We start from the raw sequence: 16,901 nt of genomic DNA on the forward strand, positions 1-16,901 counted from the left end.
ACTGGGGGAGCTGAGAGAGCCAATGGGAACATGGGGACCGGGGCAGAGAATTAATCGAGCAAGCCTATGTGGTTTTCACAATAACTAGGAGGTATCGAGACAAGCGTGTTGTACCCATTCTACAGGTGAGGAAACCGAGGCTGGGAGAAGTCACTGACTTGCCCAAAGCCCCACAGGGGAAGAGTCTGGGTGTGAACTGGGTCTCCAGGTGGGTTTTGGCTAAGTTGGGAGAAGGATGGAATTCAGGGGAACAGTCTCATTTTACCCAAGGACACCAGGAGTCTGGGCTGCGGAAGTCTTTGGGCCGGCTCTTGAAATGGACGCAGTGCAGATGGTTCCATCCTGGGCAGGGCTCACAATGAGGATGACGAGGTCACCTCAGGTCTCTGGATGTGCACCTGCCACAGAGTGGGAACAGGGAGCCACCAGCTTGGCGGGTAGGGCCACAACCTCCTGATCCTAGCCCAGCCCCTGCCCTGGTGGGGGTCAGGGAGAGAATCCGGAACTGGAGCCAGGAGAGCTCCTTAGGTCTCCCCTTAGCCCTCTCACCCCGATATTGGTGTCCACGTTCTCCAAGGCCACATGGAAGTTTTCATCCTTGACTAGAGAGAGAAAAGAGGAGCAGAGGGGAGGACAGGGAAGGGAGAGGGGTGGGGGAACGTGAGGAAGGCCAGGCCTCAGGGCCCAGGAGCCCGCTCCTACCCTCCTGACCTCCGCAGGAGGGGCGCGGGGGATGGGAAGCATGGACACAAACCCCCTAGCACGAGGAACTCGTCGGTTCTCGCAGTGCCCCAGGAAACCCCTACCCGCTTCCCCAAGAGGCAGGATTCACCTTTCTTGATGTCCTCGAAGCCCATGTTTGAAAAAGTACCCACGTTGTCCTCATCCCAGATCTCGAGCCACTTCCTGTCCTCCTCCCAGGACCTAGGTGGGGCCGCCGCGCGGTGAGACAGGGCCGCCCCGACTGAGACCCTTTGCCGCCCCGCGCCCCCCCGCGTGCTCACCTGCTGCGGCGGCCGCCCCTCCTACGGAAGCGCGCCAGCACGACGCCCAGCGCTAGCAGTAGCAGCAGCAGCAGCGCCGCGGCCCCCGCCAGGCCCCCGATCAGCGCCCTCCAGCGGATGGCGACCTCGCAGCGCGGGCCGGACAACCAGAGCTCGTCAGTGGAGAAGCACCTGGGGGCGCGCGCAGGCCTCAGAGCCTCAGCACCTCCCCGCTGGGTCCGAGCGCGGGGCGGGGCAAGGGGCCGAGGGCGGGGTTGTAGGCGGGGCTCCCGCGCAGGGGCGGGGCCTCACCGGCACGCGGGACCGCTCCTCTCCACGATGCACTGGCCCTGGTTGCAGTCGATGGCGCCGTCCGCGCCCGACGTGCATTTGGTGACACAGCGGAGCTGGTTCACCTCCACCAAGGGGAAGTAGAACTCCTCATAGCCCTTGGGTGCGGCGCGGCGGCAGATGGCTGGGGGTGGTGAGGGGGAGGAGGGTTGCAGAGAGACTGGGACCTCATCCATCCTACTTAGGGGCCTGAGAATGGCCACTCTGAAAACGCATGGGGAGGACTACATTTCCGAGAGTGAGTGTCGTGGGGTAGACCCTGGGATTAGATGAGAGGAAGGCCCTCATCCTCTCCTCACGGTCCCTGCGGGTCCTCCAGTGGAAACCGCTAGCGAGGGCCAGGAAGGACAGCCCTGGGCCACATCGCTTGCCTCCCCCAAAGGGGCTCCTCCCCACCCCCTGTCCCTGGTGGGAGGGGCTATGGCTGCCTGAGGCCACTCAGCCTTTTGCCACCCTCACCTTCCGGGGACAGCTCTGTCCTGGTGTTGTTGTTCACCTTGATGGAGTCAGGCTTAAAACACAGGGCTGTGGGGACAGGGACGCAGATGGGATGACCCGGTCTGGTAACAGGGCTAGGGCCAGGAAGCAGTACGGGGGTGGGGGACTGGAGGGCTCTCTCAGTGTGGGGGCTGTGGAGGCATCGCAGGGAAGACTCCTACTGCCCCCCTCATCTCCCCCAATCACAGGGGTCTGCATCCATCCTGGAAACGCTGTGCATAATTGTCAGGGGGTCTCTTTCTCAGCACCAAGTCCTGGTGAGACCCACTCTAGCCCAGCCTTGGCCCCCTTGTGTGTGGACCTGTGCCCCTTCTCCCAACCTGCCAGAGCTACCACGGGGCTGCGCCTGAGCCCGGAAGGCCCCTGACTGAGCTGGAGCCCCAGCCCGACCCTCCTTCCAGCTGTGCTCACTTTGTTTGCTGTGGCAGCTGTCCCCATCCTGGCTGGCATTCTGAAGCTGCTCTTTCAGGGCCGTTTTCACCTTCTCATACTCGCTGTCCAGCTGGGGGCTGAAGGACAGCTCCAGCAGGACCAGGTAGTCCACCACGATGCTGCCACTCCTGAGGGGTCAAGGGCCTTAGAGGGGGCCCAGGCCTGGGGCACATAGGTTCTTGGAGGGGCACCTCCAGGACCAACCACTAGGGCATGGGAAGGGGGCAAAGGTCATGAGGTGGGATGCCAGACACATCCTTTTCAGAAGGGGCTGCCAGCATCCCTGACTTGGTCGGCCTGGGAAGGCAGGGCAAGGAGTAATTGACTTTCACTTCGTGTTGCATCAAGCTGCCACCAACCAAGCCTCCCGGGCTGTCTGCCCCTCTCTCATGCTGACCCACCCAGCAGAGCAGAGGCCAGCCAGAGGGAGGCCACATCACCAGTCCAGACACCACCTCCCCACATGTCCCTACAACCTCTCTCCTTCCAGGGTGCTGAAGAGGAGGGTGCCACTCTCCCCCACCAGGGAGAAATGGGCCCAGAAAATGATCACAAAGCTACCCATGGAGTGATGCCCTTGCATACTCTCTCCACCCATCTCTACGAAATCTGACAATTCCAGAAGCAAGGGGTGGATTCTCTAGCCTCCTTTGCACGCCTTTCCCCCGCCTGACACTGCCTCCACATCCCCAGAAGAGTCTCCTACCTCAGAGACAGGATCTGCACATCCTTGAACCCCTGCACGTTTTGGTAAATCTTCTGCATCTGAAATGCCAAGGATCCCCTGGGCTTGTATCTGAACCTGCAGGCCTGAGGGCACCCAGGGGCCCAAGCCTACATCCAGGGGAGGACCCTTAAGTTCCCCTCCCCTTCTCCTCACCTGATTCCGGAAAGTGTTGCTGAAATCCCTATAGGCCTTAGAAGTGTTGTCATTGAGGTCCGGAGAGAACACCTGGTCGACAGACACCTCCATGCCCACTTCAGCGTCCACTTTGTCTGCACACAGCATGCACAGCCCTGGTCACTGCACATCTGCCCCTGTCTGATATCACCACCGCCACCATCCCGCCCCATGGGCAACTCCCACTGCCCCTTCCATGGTCCCTGAGGACTAACTACACAGCAGCAGGGACAGAAGAGGAATTCAGGGATGCATTGTCCGGGAATGAGGGAAAGAAGTCAGGATGGACTGCAGTCAGTATACAGTACACAGGACGTTCTGCAGTCAGGCTGCGGTCCTTCCCTGCCTGCCCCGTGGTGGGTAGAATAATGGCCTTCAAAGTTGTCTATGTCCTGGTCCCCCAAACCTGTGGATATGTGATACCGCACGTCAAGGGAGAATCAAGGAGGCAGATGGAATTAGCTTGCTAATCAGCTGACCTTAAAATGAGAAAATTAATGTCAACTATCTGAGTGGGCCCTTGTAAACACAAGGGTCCTTAGCAGTGGGAGAGAAAGGCCATTGGACATGAATACAGCTCCAAACAGCCCAGACCTCCTCCTCTAAGGAAGAGGCCCCAGGAGGGAGTGTGGTCCCAGTCGCCTCCTGAATGATGGAGAGGAGGCATGATATGAGGCAGTGGACAGCATGAGAGAGACGGCAGGAATGGAAGGATTAGGCAAAATGGCATGGATGCCTCCAGGCCACACAGCTGGACCCAGGGAGCATCGATGGCACCTCCAGGAGGAAGTGCAGAGGGCGTGGCTCTGGCAACTCACCTAGGTCTATCTGTTCCACAGCAAACTCACAGCGGGAACCATAGAAGGTGCTGGGGCACTGACACTTGAGGCCATCCCATGTACCCCCATTCTGGCACCTGATCTCCTGGAACTGACAGCGGTCCCCAGAGTACCCCGGGAGGCAAAGACACAGGCTTTGTTCCCAGATGCCACCATTGTCACAGGTGCCTGGGAAGCACAGGAAGAAAGGGAAGTTCAGGATAGAGCCTGACCCTGGTGACACAGGAATTTAGCAGGGGAGGGAGGAGAGGGGACAGGGAGGCAGGAGGTCCAACCTGGGATAGTGGTCAGCCTTGTCTGTGTGGTCGTCTGAGTAGTGGTTGAAGTTGTCTTGGGTGACGTAAGGGCGGTGGGAGTCTGGGTGGTAGGCACCGGTGTCGCTGAAGTCCTCGTGGTTGGTGGGGTGGGGTGTGTCAACTTGCTTGATGTCATCATGGCAGTTGGACTGTGTGGCTTCATGGTGAGACCAGGCATGCGTGGGGTGGTTGCCAAGCTGGTGCTCAGCCAGGTCTCACCGGTGGGCGTGTGGGTGCTCATCAAAACTGGGCTCATGGGAACGGTCCCTGTGCCATTAGTTGGGATGATGGTAGGCTCACTTTCCAGAGCCATGGGAATAGAAGTGCCCATGTTTGTAGGAAGGGCAGTTCTCATACTGGTGGAACTAGGAGAGGTGACCATTTCAGTAGTAAAGGGGAAGACGGATAACGGGGTGGTGAGAGGAGAAGTAACTTCACTGCTAGGACCCATTTCAACACACGGAGTTGTGGGAGAGGTAGGGACTAGGGTGATGGTTATAGTTTCTGGATAGGGTGTAGTGGAAGGAAGAGAAATATAAGAAAAGGGGGTTGTTTCAGTGGGAGCTGTGGTCACAGAGGAGATGGTAGGAGAAGTTCTGGTAGTTGCAGAGGAAGACAGAATAGGAAAAGCTGGGACAGAAGAAGAGCCTAGATTTTCTGTACTGGACACGTGTGGGGAGGAAGGAAGAGAGTGAAAGGTAGTGGTGAGCACTGTCCTTGTGCTGGTGGAGGACAGAGAAGAGGACATTATTATGGTGGGTATCGAAGAAAAGATGATCGTACTGAAAGACGTGGTTATTGCATTTGTAGATGTACTCATCCTGGTAAGAGATGCACTAGTGAACTCGCTTGTAGATGTGAGTGAAGTTTGCATGGAGGGGGTTGAAAGAGAAGTTTTCAGAGTGAACAAATGTGTACTTGCACTATGGACATGTGACGTTGACATGATGGTGCTGACATCGGTTGATGGAGTAATAGTGTGAACGGAGGACATGGAGGAATCTGTGCTTCCAAGGGCAAGAGTGGTGGGTGCCTGAGATGTCTGAGTCCCTATATTAGATGTCAATATGGGAGGTGTATGGCTTGACAGTGAGGTGTCAGGTGTGACTGCAATACTTGTTCTCCAAGTGGGCCTGGGGGCAGAGGTTGTGCTCACAAGGGATGTTGACTCTGTGTGCTGGACAGTGGGGGAAGATGGAATGGTATTTGTGTGGGTGGCTGATGTACTGAGACCAAGGGGTGTTGAAGTGAGTTCTCTAGTTGTAGTCAACAAATCAGTGGGCCCCACAGTGATGGTTGTCAGTGTTGGGGTAGGGATGTCTGAACTCAGAGCAGAAGGGGTCATGGTCGTGGAGGTGACCAGGGTGCCCGCAATAGTGGTAGGTGAGGTGATGGCACTGGTGGACGTGCTGACTGTGGTGTAGATGTTTGAGGAATTGAAGCTGGAAACACTGTGTGGGGTGGTGAGGGTGACTGTTGTTATCAACTCGGTGGCACCTGTCCTGGCTGTTTCTGTGGTTGGGGGAGAGGGAGAGGAGGCTATGACAGAAGTGAGACTGAAAGATGTACCTGTCATAGTGGTCGTAGAGGTGATGTCAGTCGTGGAGTATGTGACAAGGCTAGTGGGAAGGTTGGGGTAGGTGGTCTCAGATGTAGCTGTAGACCTACTGTTGGTAGTAGGGTGTATGGTCAGCAAGGTAGACAGAGGGGTGGTGAAGATCTCCGTGGTCCCACTGATGACAGGTTCTGTGCTTGGGACATGTGTAGAAGATGCAATCCTACTGGTGGGTGATGTTAAAACATTGGTGGTTGTGGGAGGAGAGCTGGTGGTTGTCCCTGAAGTCACTGTGTTTGTGAGAGTGGTTGAAAAAGTCACAGGGGGAGCAGAAGTAATATCCACCTTGAGAGATTCTGTGGAAACATCGGTGGTGGGAGTCAGCGAGGTTTTCCCAGTGGATGTGGCTCTGGGGCTGGTGAAGGTCGACGGGCCTGTCGCTGTGGGTGCCACAGTGGACGGAGGTGTTTCCATAGTTGTGGATGTTGTGAGTGTGTTGGTGGCAGCGAGTGTGGGAATGGATCCAGCTGTTGTGTGGGGTGTGTGGGTGGTTGCTGGAGTTGAGGAGACACTCTCTGTGGGAGTGGTGCTGCCAGTCGATGAAGAGGGGAATGCAGATGTGACTGGAATGCCTGTAGTGAGAGAACTTGTCGGAAAGTTCTCAGTACTTATGAGAGTAGTTCTCACAGTGGGAGTTGTGGTCGGGGTCGTGCTAACAAGGGATGTGACTTCTATATTCTGGACGGTTGGAGAAGATGGGATGACCTTTGTGAAGGTTGCTGAGGTACTGGGATGAGCGGGTGTTGAGGTGAGGTCTGTCAACGTAGTGAATGAACCTGTGATGCCCACAGATGAGGGGGTGATAGTTGTCAGTGTTGGGGTAGGCATGTCTGTACTCACAGCAGATGGGGTCACAGTTGTGGAAGTCACCAGGGTCCCCCCAGTACTGGGAGGTGAGGTGATGACAGTGGTGGACGTGCTGACTGTGGAGTAGATGTCTGAGGAAGGGAAGCTGGGTGTGCTGTGTGGGGTGGACAGAGTGACTGTTCTTACCAAGTCTGTGGTAGCAGTCTTGAGTGTCCCTGTGGTGTCAAGGGAAGGAGAGGAGGGTGTGAGAGGGGTCGGTGGGGATGATGTATCTGCCAAAGTGGTCAGATAGGTGATGTCAGTCGTGGAGTGTGTGACAGGGCTAGTGGGAAGGTTGGGGTAGGTGGTCTCAGATGCAGGTGTAGACCTGCTGTTGGTAGTAGGGTGTGTGGTCAGCAAGGTAGACAGAGGGGTGGTGAAGGTCTCCGTGGTCCCCCTGGTGACTGCTTCTGTGCTTGGAACCGGTGTAGAAGATGCAATCCTACTGGTGGGTGATGTTAAAACATTGGTGGTTGTGGGAGGAGAGCTGGTTGTCGTCCCTGAAACCACTGTGTTTGTGAGAGTGGTGGAAAAAGTGACAAAGGGAGCATAAGAAATATCTGTCTTGAGAGAATGCATGGAAACATCGGTGATGAGAGTCAGCGAGGTTTTCCCAGTGGATGTGGCTCTGGGACTGGTGAGGGTCGACGGGCCTGTCGCTGTGGGTGCCACAGTGGACGGAGGTGTTTCCATAGTTGTGGGTGTTGTGAGTGTGCCAGTGGTGGCGAGTGTGGGGATGGATCCAGCTGTTGTGTGGGGTGTGTGGATGGTGGCCAGAGTTGAGGAGACACTCTCCGTGGGAATGGTGCTGGCAGTCGATGAAGAGGGGAATGCAGATGTGGCTGGAATTCCTGTAGTGAGAGAACTTGCCGGAAAGTTCTCAGTACTTGTGAGAGTAGTTCTCACAGTGGGAGTTGTGGTCGGGGTTGTGCTAAGAAGCGATGTGGTTTCTGTATTCTGGATGGTTGGAGAAGATGGGATGATATTGGTGGTAGTTGCTGAGGTACTGGGAACAGTGGGTGTTGGGGTGCCGTCTGTCCTCGTAGTCAGTGAACCGGTGTTGCTCACAAATGTGGGGGTGACTGCTGGTGTTATTGTAGGGATCCTTGTGCCAGGAGTCTCTGTGGATTGGGTTGTGGATGTCTTCCGGGTACTCAAAGTGGTGGCAGGCGAGGTTAGGGCAGTGGAGGCTATGCGTGAAGATGGAGAAGACAGAAGCCCACTGCTGGGTATCTTTAAGGTGCCGGTTGTCGTTGGGGTAGAGCCGGTGGCTGTGTGAGAACTGGCACTGTTGGTGGGTGTGGTTGTTGAAATGATGGGGGAAGTAGACGTGCGTTCCGGGGTGAGAGTTTCCCGGGAAGCGTCACTCGTGGGTGTTGCAGGTGTTGTGAGTACCCTGGTGGAGGTGGTGGAATGGGTGGTGGCGGTCTCTGTTTTCAATGTACCGCTGGTGTTAGGAAATGAAGTTGGAATCGTGGCCATTCTGATCAGGGCGGTCCTGGTGGTGGGTGAGAATATGTTACCAGTTCCTGTTGTTAAGAAGGTTTTTGTAGTATCTAGAGAAGAGGTAGTGCCAGAGATGGGAGTAATTTCTGGGGTGTGGGACTTGGTTGTACGGACACTTGCAGGGGTCAGGGTCGTCCTTCCTGTGGTTCCAGTTGTAGAGGAGATCATGGTGTGGAGGGTTGTGTCCGTGGCTGTGACAGAGGAGGAGGGTGGGGCTGTGGCAGTGTTGGTGGTGGGCGAAGATGTCACGGCTGAGGTCACTTTCTCGGTGGTGGTAATAGGGGAAGTGCTGGTGACAGTTGTGGCTGGCCTCTGTGTCACGGGACTGGGGGTGTAAGAGCTGGTGAAGGACGCCTGGGTCACAGTCACACAGGTGGTGGTGGGGTAGGAGGTGGCGACTGTGAAACTCGTTGGATATACACACTCCGTGGTGGCTGCATAGACAAAGACGGTGGGTGGGGCAGTTTCAACCATGAAGACAAACTTGGACGGCGGGATTGTTGAGGTGTTGGAATCGATTGGAGATTTGATCAATGTTTCAGAAACGGGCTTATCATGAGGGTAGGTGGTGAGAGGGGTGGGTATGTTTTCCCTGTTGCCAGGAGCGGGAGAGGAGGGCTGGGGGGGACTGAGTGCAGCGGGGGCCGCGCCCGCCCCGGGGGGAAGCACATGGGAGGTGGCCGTGGCCGTGGATACAGTTCCTGTATTGGTGGTAGAACAGAGGAACGCGCTGGTGAATCTGCAGGCCATTTTGTCACACCACACCACACAGATTACCCACCCCCCCATGTTACAGACACATGTCACAGAGGGTGGGATGTGCCAGGCTCACGTCCCCACCCGAGGTAGTTTGGAGCCCACCTACTCGGTTCTGGAATCCACCTACTGCCTGTGTCTGCTCTCGGGGGGAGAGTGGGGGGAGCCCTCAGCCCCTCCCTGGCCTTGTCTGCATGGTAGCCCTCTTGTGCTCCCCTCCGTCTGCTCCTCCCTCTCCTCCCCCTGCTGCCTGGAGTCCTCCCCCTACCCCTGCCCTCTGCTGGGAGAGAGAGAACCCAGCCAAGTCCCCACCAGGAAACAAGCAGCCAGAGGGGGAAGCGGCCAGAGGGGGAAGCTGCGTAGAGAACACCAAAGGGGAAAAGAGACAGAGCTCAGCTTCCGCTGGGATTGAGGGACATGGACCGAGGACCACACTGAGAGGCTGAGAGATGGGACAGAGAAGGAAGCTTCCAGAAAGAGCTACATCAGCAGGCAGGCATGAGTCCCCAAGACCTTAAGGTTTAGTGGTGAGTGTTAATCACAAAAACAGACATTTTATATAACTATTCTGTTTCAGCCACTGGATTAATTAGTTTACTAACTTGAACCCGCTCTCTCTATAGATATCAGGGAGCTGGCTGTGCCGGGGGTGAGGGGACAGAGGAAGGTGGACACAGCCGATGGAAGTGCAGGGAGGGCGAGGCCAGTGTGGGTGACAGAAGGGTCAAAGCAGGAAGAGCACTCCTCTGGGGAGAGGTGACTCCTGCCCCCCCAATTCCGCTGTGTTACCCTGCCACCCACTCAGCGGACAGCGCAGTGGCTGTCCTCGTCCCCTCCCAACTGGTTCTCCTGCACCCCGAGCTCCCAGCCACCCCTTCTCCACTCCCTGGGGCCCTAGAGCACCCCAGCCCCAGGGCATCAGAAAGGTCACTGCAGCCCCTCCTACCTCTCCCCTCACCTGCGGCCGCTGGGGAGCCTCTGAGCAACCAGAGGCCGAGGAGCCAGAGCAGCTGCATGGGCCTGGTGGGCAGGGCAGCCAGGGGGGCTGGGGGCAGAGCCAGCGCCAGAGCAGGGACAGGAGCAGGGAGGCAGCACCCAGCTCAGAGTGAAAGTGATGGTTACCTGCCCTGCTAGGCGTGAAAGCTGAGCACAGCCTCACCTTTGCCCCGCCCCACCTCACCCCTTTTCTCCCCACCCCCTTCCCCTCTGCTGGACTTCAGCGCCGTGGGGTGTCAGGCAGGAGTGCTGCTGGTGGCCCAGTCCCCAGCCTGCCTGTCCCCAAGCGCCTTCCCTGGAGGCTGCCCTTCCTCCCCCGCCCCCATGGAGGGGGCTTGGACTCTGGTGTGTGGGCCTGCTCCTGCAGCCTCTACTTAGTTTCGGTTCCTCCTGCTGGGGCCGGGGTAGAATTTGCAACTTGCTCTCCTCAACTCCCGCCCTGTCCCTGTCTTGCCATCGCTCTAACATCGCCAAAGTAACACAGAATTCAATCAGAAGTCACTTTAATATCTGAAGAGTCAAAGCAGGTCCCAGAAAAGGAAATACAGATGACCAAAGGAAACAAACAAAAATACGAGTTTTGACTTAGCAAATTTTTTGACCTTCGTAGATAACCAGCTTCCTAGTAACTACTAGGAAGTTTGAGCCCATCCAGTCTGGGCACAGGTGTGAAGAAGAAATGTTCTTACCCAGCTGATAGGAGTGTGAGCCAGTTGGGTTGCTTTAAAAGGACAATTTGACAGTATCCATTAAAATTTTAAATGCATACCCTAGGACCGCCATCTCATCCTCCGTCTCTGTGTCCACAAAGCACCTCAAGGAGGCGTTCACAAGGATGTTCATTGTGAACCGCTTTATTGCAATTCCAATCAAAATTGGAAACAACCCAAATTGGATTGTTTCAATCCAGTAAGACTAGGGGATATTCAAGCTATGGAACACTGTGCTTAAGTCAGAAAGAACGGTATCATGGGCGCAATGTCTTGTTATGTGAAAGCAGTGACATAGTTTGGTTGGACACAGGACACACATACACATATATATGTAAGTGCTTTCAAACTTTGGGAGGGGGTCACCTACCCAGCAACAAGTTTGAGGTTAGCTCTGAGAAGCAGGACGGGGAATTTTCGTCCTTTCTCGACTGTGCTAAGCCTTGGCCTGTGCAAACTTGAACAAACACTGACGCAGTTTCTAACAGCCCAAGCCCGCACGCAGCCCTAGGATGACCCTGGCCTCCCTTAAAGTGCTTGCCTGAGAAAGTTCAAGGCTACCAGAAGAATTTCCTGGTTTTCCAGCCAACACCTGAGGACAGGGCCCCGTCTCCCAGCTTTGCGGGAGAGGAAGAGTCTAACTTCCGTAAGGCCACTTGGCAAACCCAGATGGGTTTCGCAGGGGCCACCCCCTCTTCCTACGTTTTGTAACTTTTCACATCCCTGTGTCAACGAAAAAAAAGACCAAACTCTGTAAAATAATTTTAAAGAGATTTACTCTGAGCCAAATTTGAGGACCATGACCCGGAGCCACGCCCAAGAGGTCTAGAGCAGTGGACTTGCAGAGGTTGGGTTACACTTTGGTTTTATACATTTCAGGGAGACAGGGGTTACAGGTGAAGTCATAAATCAATATGTGGGAGGCATACATTGGTTTGGCCCGGAAAGGTGGGCCATCTCGAAGCGGGGGCTTACGGGTTATAGGTAGGTTTAAAGATTCTTTGGCTTGAGGCCGGGTGCGGTGGCTCACGCCTATAATCCTAGCACTCTGGGAGGCCGAGGCGGGCGGATTGTTTGAGCTCAGGAGTTCGAGACCAGCCTGAGCAAGAGCGAGACCCCGTCTCTACTAAAAATAGAAAGAAATTAATTGGACAACTAAAAATACATAGAAAAAATTAGCCGGGCATGGTGGCGCATGCCTGTAGTCCCAGCTACTCGGGAGGCTGAGGCAGAAGGATCACTTGAGCCCAGGAGTTTGAGGTTGCTGTGAGCTAGGATGATGCCACGGCACTCTAGCCGTGTCAAAAAAAAAAAAAAAAAAAAAGATTCTTTGGCTTGTAATTGGTTAAAGACATGAAGCTTTGTCTAAAGGCTTGGAATGCCTTAACATAAGGAGCTCTTTATCAGAGATAAGCCACTGGACATGTTTGCTGTGTAAATTGAGGACCTGCAGGTTTGTCTTGCATACCCTTAGGCCTATTAATGAGTTACAAAGGATGTCCCAAGAAGGGAGGGGGGCATGATAAGGCATGTCTGACCTCCTTCCTCCTGGCAGGCAATTTAGTTTTAGGATATTCCTTTGGCCACGAGGGGGTCCATTTAGTCAGCCGGTGGGGGGAGTGAGCCTTAAAATTTTATTTTAGTTCACATCTGCCTCTACTGATCCCCCCACTGCCTCCCCATTCCCGGGTTCTCCCTTTAAGACACCCAGTCACCTCTGTACAGGTCAAAGTTCAGTTCACACTGGACCCTTCCCTGTTGCAGTAGTTATTATTGATTATTTTATTTTTTATTTTATTTTATTTTTTTTTGTGACAGAGTATTGCTCTGTTGCCCGGGCTAGAGTAGCTGGGACTACAGGCATGCGCCACCATGCCCGGCTAATGTTTTTATATATATATTTTTAGTTGTCCAGATCATTTCTTTCTATTTTTTAGTAGAGACGGGGTCTTGCTCTTGCTCAGGCTGGTCTCGAACTCCTGACCTTGAGTGATCCACCCTCCTCGGCCTCCCAGAGTGCTAGGATTATAGGCGTGAGCCTCCCAGCCCACCGTTATTATTGATTAAATCTGTCCTTAGTACTTTAGCTAGCCTTGGGCTTTGCTTATCTCTGACAACTTGGAGACTATGTTATGTGTCTGAAGGTAATGGAAAAATAACTTTAAACCTCAAATAACGCAGGCTGCTGCCTCGTCCACTATGAAGCTCAAGTTCAACCAAGATGTGACTTTCACATGATGGAAATTCAGACCAGGAGGTGACCCCAGCCTCGGCACAGGAGGACACAACCAGAGAGCTTGGTGGTGGAGGCGGGGAGAGGGGGCTCGAGGTGGGTGCAGGAAGGACTACAGTCCAGGGGGAAGCATTTCAAGGCAGAGGTCAGAGTGCCAACCTCACCACAATTGGGGGTTTCTCTTAAAAAACAAGAATACAAAATTGTCAACATAAAATTATGTCTGATCCTTGCTAAGGGAAGAAGCTCTGCAGAGAGGAACACTGCAAATCCTCCTCTTCCCAGCAGGCCCAAGCCCGGGGAAGGGCCAGAGGTTGCAAAGGCAGCCAGTGAACTCCGAAGCCTGGAGGTCCTTGAGGGACTGTGGCTGTCCCTCTCATGTCTCCTGGGTGTCCCCCTACCCCCCGCCGGCTTTATCCAGAGTCCCTGGAGGGATCCCAAAGGAAAGGCTTGGTGCATACCCACCAAGCGATGCTGGCTGCTCCAAAATTGAAACCCGGGGAATACATGATATTGACCCGGCCTCAGAGGGTGTGTGGCCAAGTTGGGGAAGTAGGTGAAGGAATAAAAAGAGAAAGTGTCCAGATGAGGTGGTTCTGGAAGTCAAACAATGACATCAGTGGCACAGCTACGTGAGGGGAGAAGACAGGGGTCTGGGCCACTCTTAGGGTCCTCCTCATCAATTTCGTAACACATTTGACCAATTTGCCCAGTATTAAGATCTTTGTTTTCAAAAAGTTTTGTTGCCTGTAGTCCTAGCTACTCAGAAGGCTGAGGCAGGAGGCTCCCTCGAGCCCAGGAGTTCGAGGCTGCAGTGAGCTATGATGATGCCACTGCATTCCTGCCTGGGAAGCAGAGCGAGACCCTGTCTCAAAAAAAAAAAAAAAAAGGAATGAAAGAAAAGAAAGTGTTGTTACTGTTTTTCAGAGCAGTCTCCTTGGAGACCACTGGAGCCACGTGGCCAAGCCTCAGGGCTGCCCAAGACGCTGCAAACAAAGCTGGCCTATCAAACACCATGAAATGCTGTCACTGTGCTGGGAATGCAAACATGAAGGGGTCCCTGTTGTAAGGAGCACCAGCCTCCTGGGAAGGTGGCTCCCTGCTCCCTCCCCATCGCCCCTTCTCTTTCATCCTCCTCCTGTGCTCCAGCCACCAGACCTCCTGGCCTCAGGCTTTGCCCATCTCCTACCCGCCAATGCCCTCTCCATCTCCCTGGCTCTTCCTCTCAGCCTTAAAAATCCACACCTCTGTCAGGAAGCCAGGTGGAATCAGCACGTGACTTCTCCCACTCTGAAATCGATGGTGTTCATTACCAATATCTCTCCCATGCCGCTGGCTTAGCATTTACTGGCTGGGAGCACAATCCTTTCAACACCTGCCCAGAAGGGAGAGGGAAAGGTGACATCTTTGCACTCTGAACTGGGGCAGTGGCCACTCTGCCTCCAGAGCCAGGGGAGCCCCAGCCGCACTCAGGGAGGAGGTGGACAAGCTGAGACTGCAGGGATCCTCTTGCTGCTGTCCAGAAATGTCCCCATGCCCACATGGGCGTGCTGGAGAGGACGGAAGAGAAAGAGTGCTCTACAGGGTTGAGAGGCGCTGCTGTGAGTGTCAGATGTGGCTTGTCTGTAGGCTGCCCGCGCACAGCTGAGACTCAGAGGTGGCTCCAGAAATTAATGCAGTCCCAGCCACAGCTCAAGACAGACAAGAGGGCTTCTGGGGAGAAGGAAGGGGCAGACATGGGAAGACCAAAGCTGAGGCTGGAGCGGGTGGCCCAATCATCAGTGACATCCACCTGGCACCTCACTCCACAGTCAGGTGACACAGGTGACACTAAATGGGGTTCATGGGAAGTCAGTGGGGGAAGGCACTGGCCTCTCTCCAAGGCCCCAATGTCATCACAGGTACCTGCAGGAAGATGTAAATCTAGGAAAGCACAGGCTGGGACCATCCGCCAAATGTCAAGGACTTGGGACGACATGTCAAAAGTGGAGCCAGAGAATAGTCACTCCTTCTCCCCAACCCCTAGGCGTGGAGGTGGGGGGAGTTGGGAATGTCGGGCCACTGTGCGATTATCTGAATAGTAGCTGCAATTGTCACAGATGGTGTCAGGTGCTGGGAGTCAGGGGAGCTGTCTCTGAAGTCATGGCGGGGGGAGTGTCCTGGTTGGTAGGGGGCACTGATCTGCTGCTTGCAGATGAAAAGCTGCTACTTGGCTTTGAGACCAAAGAGAGAGTTGCTATAGCAGTCAGGAGGTGTCAGGTTATGCTGAGGTAACAAACAGTCCTAAAGGCTCTGTGGCCGACAATAGCAAAGGTTTATTTCTCACTCCTCCTACTTGGCCATCTCAATGTCTGTGCCATCCTCCAACGCTGTTTTCACTCTGGGACCCAGGCTGGTGGAGCACACCTTGTCTGGGACATTGCCAATCTCAAGGCAGTGGAAAGCGACAGATGGCCAAACCACTAGCTGGCTCCCAAAGCTTCTTTCCAGAGATGATGTGTGTCCGTTCGACCCACACTTTATTGGCCACAAAGCAAGTCACATGGTCGCCCTGGGTATATTAATAAAATACTATCAGGGAGGGGCCCTGCAAGGCAGGCGGGGAGGTGTGATCTACCCCAGGGAGGGAAAGTAGTATTTTCAACAATAACACAGTCTAGGACGGCTGGGACCTGGCAGGGTTATGCTAATCAAGATTCCCTCAGTGACACTGACAGGCAGGATGGACCCTGGTGGGTCTCTTTGTGCCCTGCAAGTGGAGATGGTCTCTGAGACGCTAGAATTAATTAGGAGGCTCAAGTGGGGTGCTGATCAGCTCAACTCAGTATTCAAGGATGTTGGAGAACTGCCTGGAGGTTAAGGAGAGTAAACCCGGTACTGGAGAAACTGGGCACTGTTGCATGTTAGAAAAGGGAGGTGTCCTCCCAGGATTGGGGAGATCTGGTGTGTTCTTATACAAGTGTTGGAAGTGGCTCGTATCAATAGGAAGGAGGTACTTGCAGCACAGGGTCCTTTGTCTAGACATGGGGAGGTGTGAGAAGCAGAGATGGTAACAACTGGTGTCACTTCTGGACACTTTGTAGAAGATGAAACAGTGATGTTTTGGTACTAGTAGGAGGTGACAGAATGTGTTATTTCACATCTTAAAATCAAGGTATGGTAATATCGAGAAGAAAAATCAATTCACAGAGGAATATATGCAGTATCACTCTATTTATATGAGTTTTTAAAAGGCTAATCTAAGCAATATTTTGGTTAGGGGTACATATATATATGTAGTAATACTACAAAGAAAATCAAAGTAATTATTAATACAAAATTCAGGATAGCAGTTCTAAATTACATGATGTTTAATTTCCTAAGGTTGGTAGTGGGTACATGGACATTCTTTTTTATTCTTTAATCAGTTTGTGTGTTTTCCACACTTTTGTATACATACTATAGTTCTCAATAAAAAAATAATTGAAGGGACTAGACAGTAGCATAATACATTCTAAATAATCACATACTCAAGCTATTTTTATCAAAATAAAAACCAAAACCAAGATAGGATACTCACAGTTGACATTATTATTTCAACATTGCTTGGGAGGGTTTTGGCTAATGTATAAGGCAAACATAAAAAGAAATACTTGGCATAAATAATTGAGAAAAGTTAAATATTCCCATTTTTGCTGATGAAATTGTTGTATAACTAGAAAATCCAAAAGATGTTAGTGGGAGAAAAAAACTACTATATTAACGAGAGGCCTTGATAAGGTGGCTGGATATAACATAAAATAAATAATTTTCCATTCTAGAAATAACCAGCTAGAAATGGACATTGGAAGAAATGTTCTATTCACAATAGAAACTCAAGTAGAAGAATATTTAGAGATAAATTTAACAAGAAAGAACATATATAAGAAAATCTATAAGATTTTTACTCAAGGGCATAAA

At 53.3% G+C, this 16,901-nt stretch overlaps 1 protein-coding gene across 1 annotated transcript; it reads right to left on the bottom strand.

The window, feature by feature from the left end:
• Nucleotides 1-325: 325 nt before the first annotated feature.
• On the bottom strand, nucleotides 326-4,631 carry MUC3A (mucin 3A, cell surface associated). The gene is made up of 11 exons (XM_012638881.1): nucleotides 4,601-4,631; nucleotides 4,260-4,457; nucleotides 3,984-4,172; nucleotides 3,145-3,260; nucleotides 2,971-3,029; nucleotides 2,244-2,392; nucleotides 1,794-1,859; nucleotides 1,296-1,458; nucleotides 833-924; nucleotides 550-602; nucleotides 326-398 (listed from the first exon to the last, which is right to left on the bottom strand). The coding sequence occupies exons 1-11, from the start codon at nucleotides 4,629-4,631 to the stop codon at nucleotides 354-356; spliced, it is 1,161 nt and encodes a 386-aa protein (XP_012494335.1). The 3' UTR covers nucleotides 326-353.
• Between the last annotated feature and the right edge of the window lie 12,270 nt (nucleotides 4,632-16,901).

This window comes from Propithecus coquereli, unplaced genomic scaffold (genome assembly GCF_000956105.1).
Source record: "Propithecus coquereli isolate 6110/MARCELLA unplaced genomic scaffold, Pcoq_1.0 Scaffold137, whole genome shotgun sequence".
NCBI classification, from domain to species: Eukaryota; Metazoa; Chordata; class Mammalia; order Primates; family Indriidae; genus Propithecus; species Propithecus coquereli.

Bases quoted from the DNA above. Each gene is read 5' to 3' on its own strand.
- MUC3A (XM_012638881.1), bottom strand. From the start codon at position 4,631: ATGGGCACTTCTATTCCCATGGCTCTGGAAA. The intron at 3,030-3,144 runs GTGAGGAGAAGG...TTGGCATTTCAG, and splicing joins GCAACACTTTCCGGAATCAG to ATGCAGAAGATTTACCAAAA. The intron at 925-1,295 runs GTGAGGCCCCGC...GGCCCCACCTAG, and splicing joins AGGAGCGGTCCCGCGTGCCG to GTCCTGGGAGGAGGACAGGA.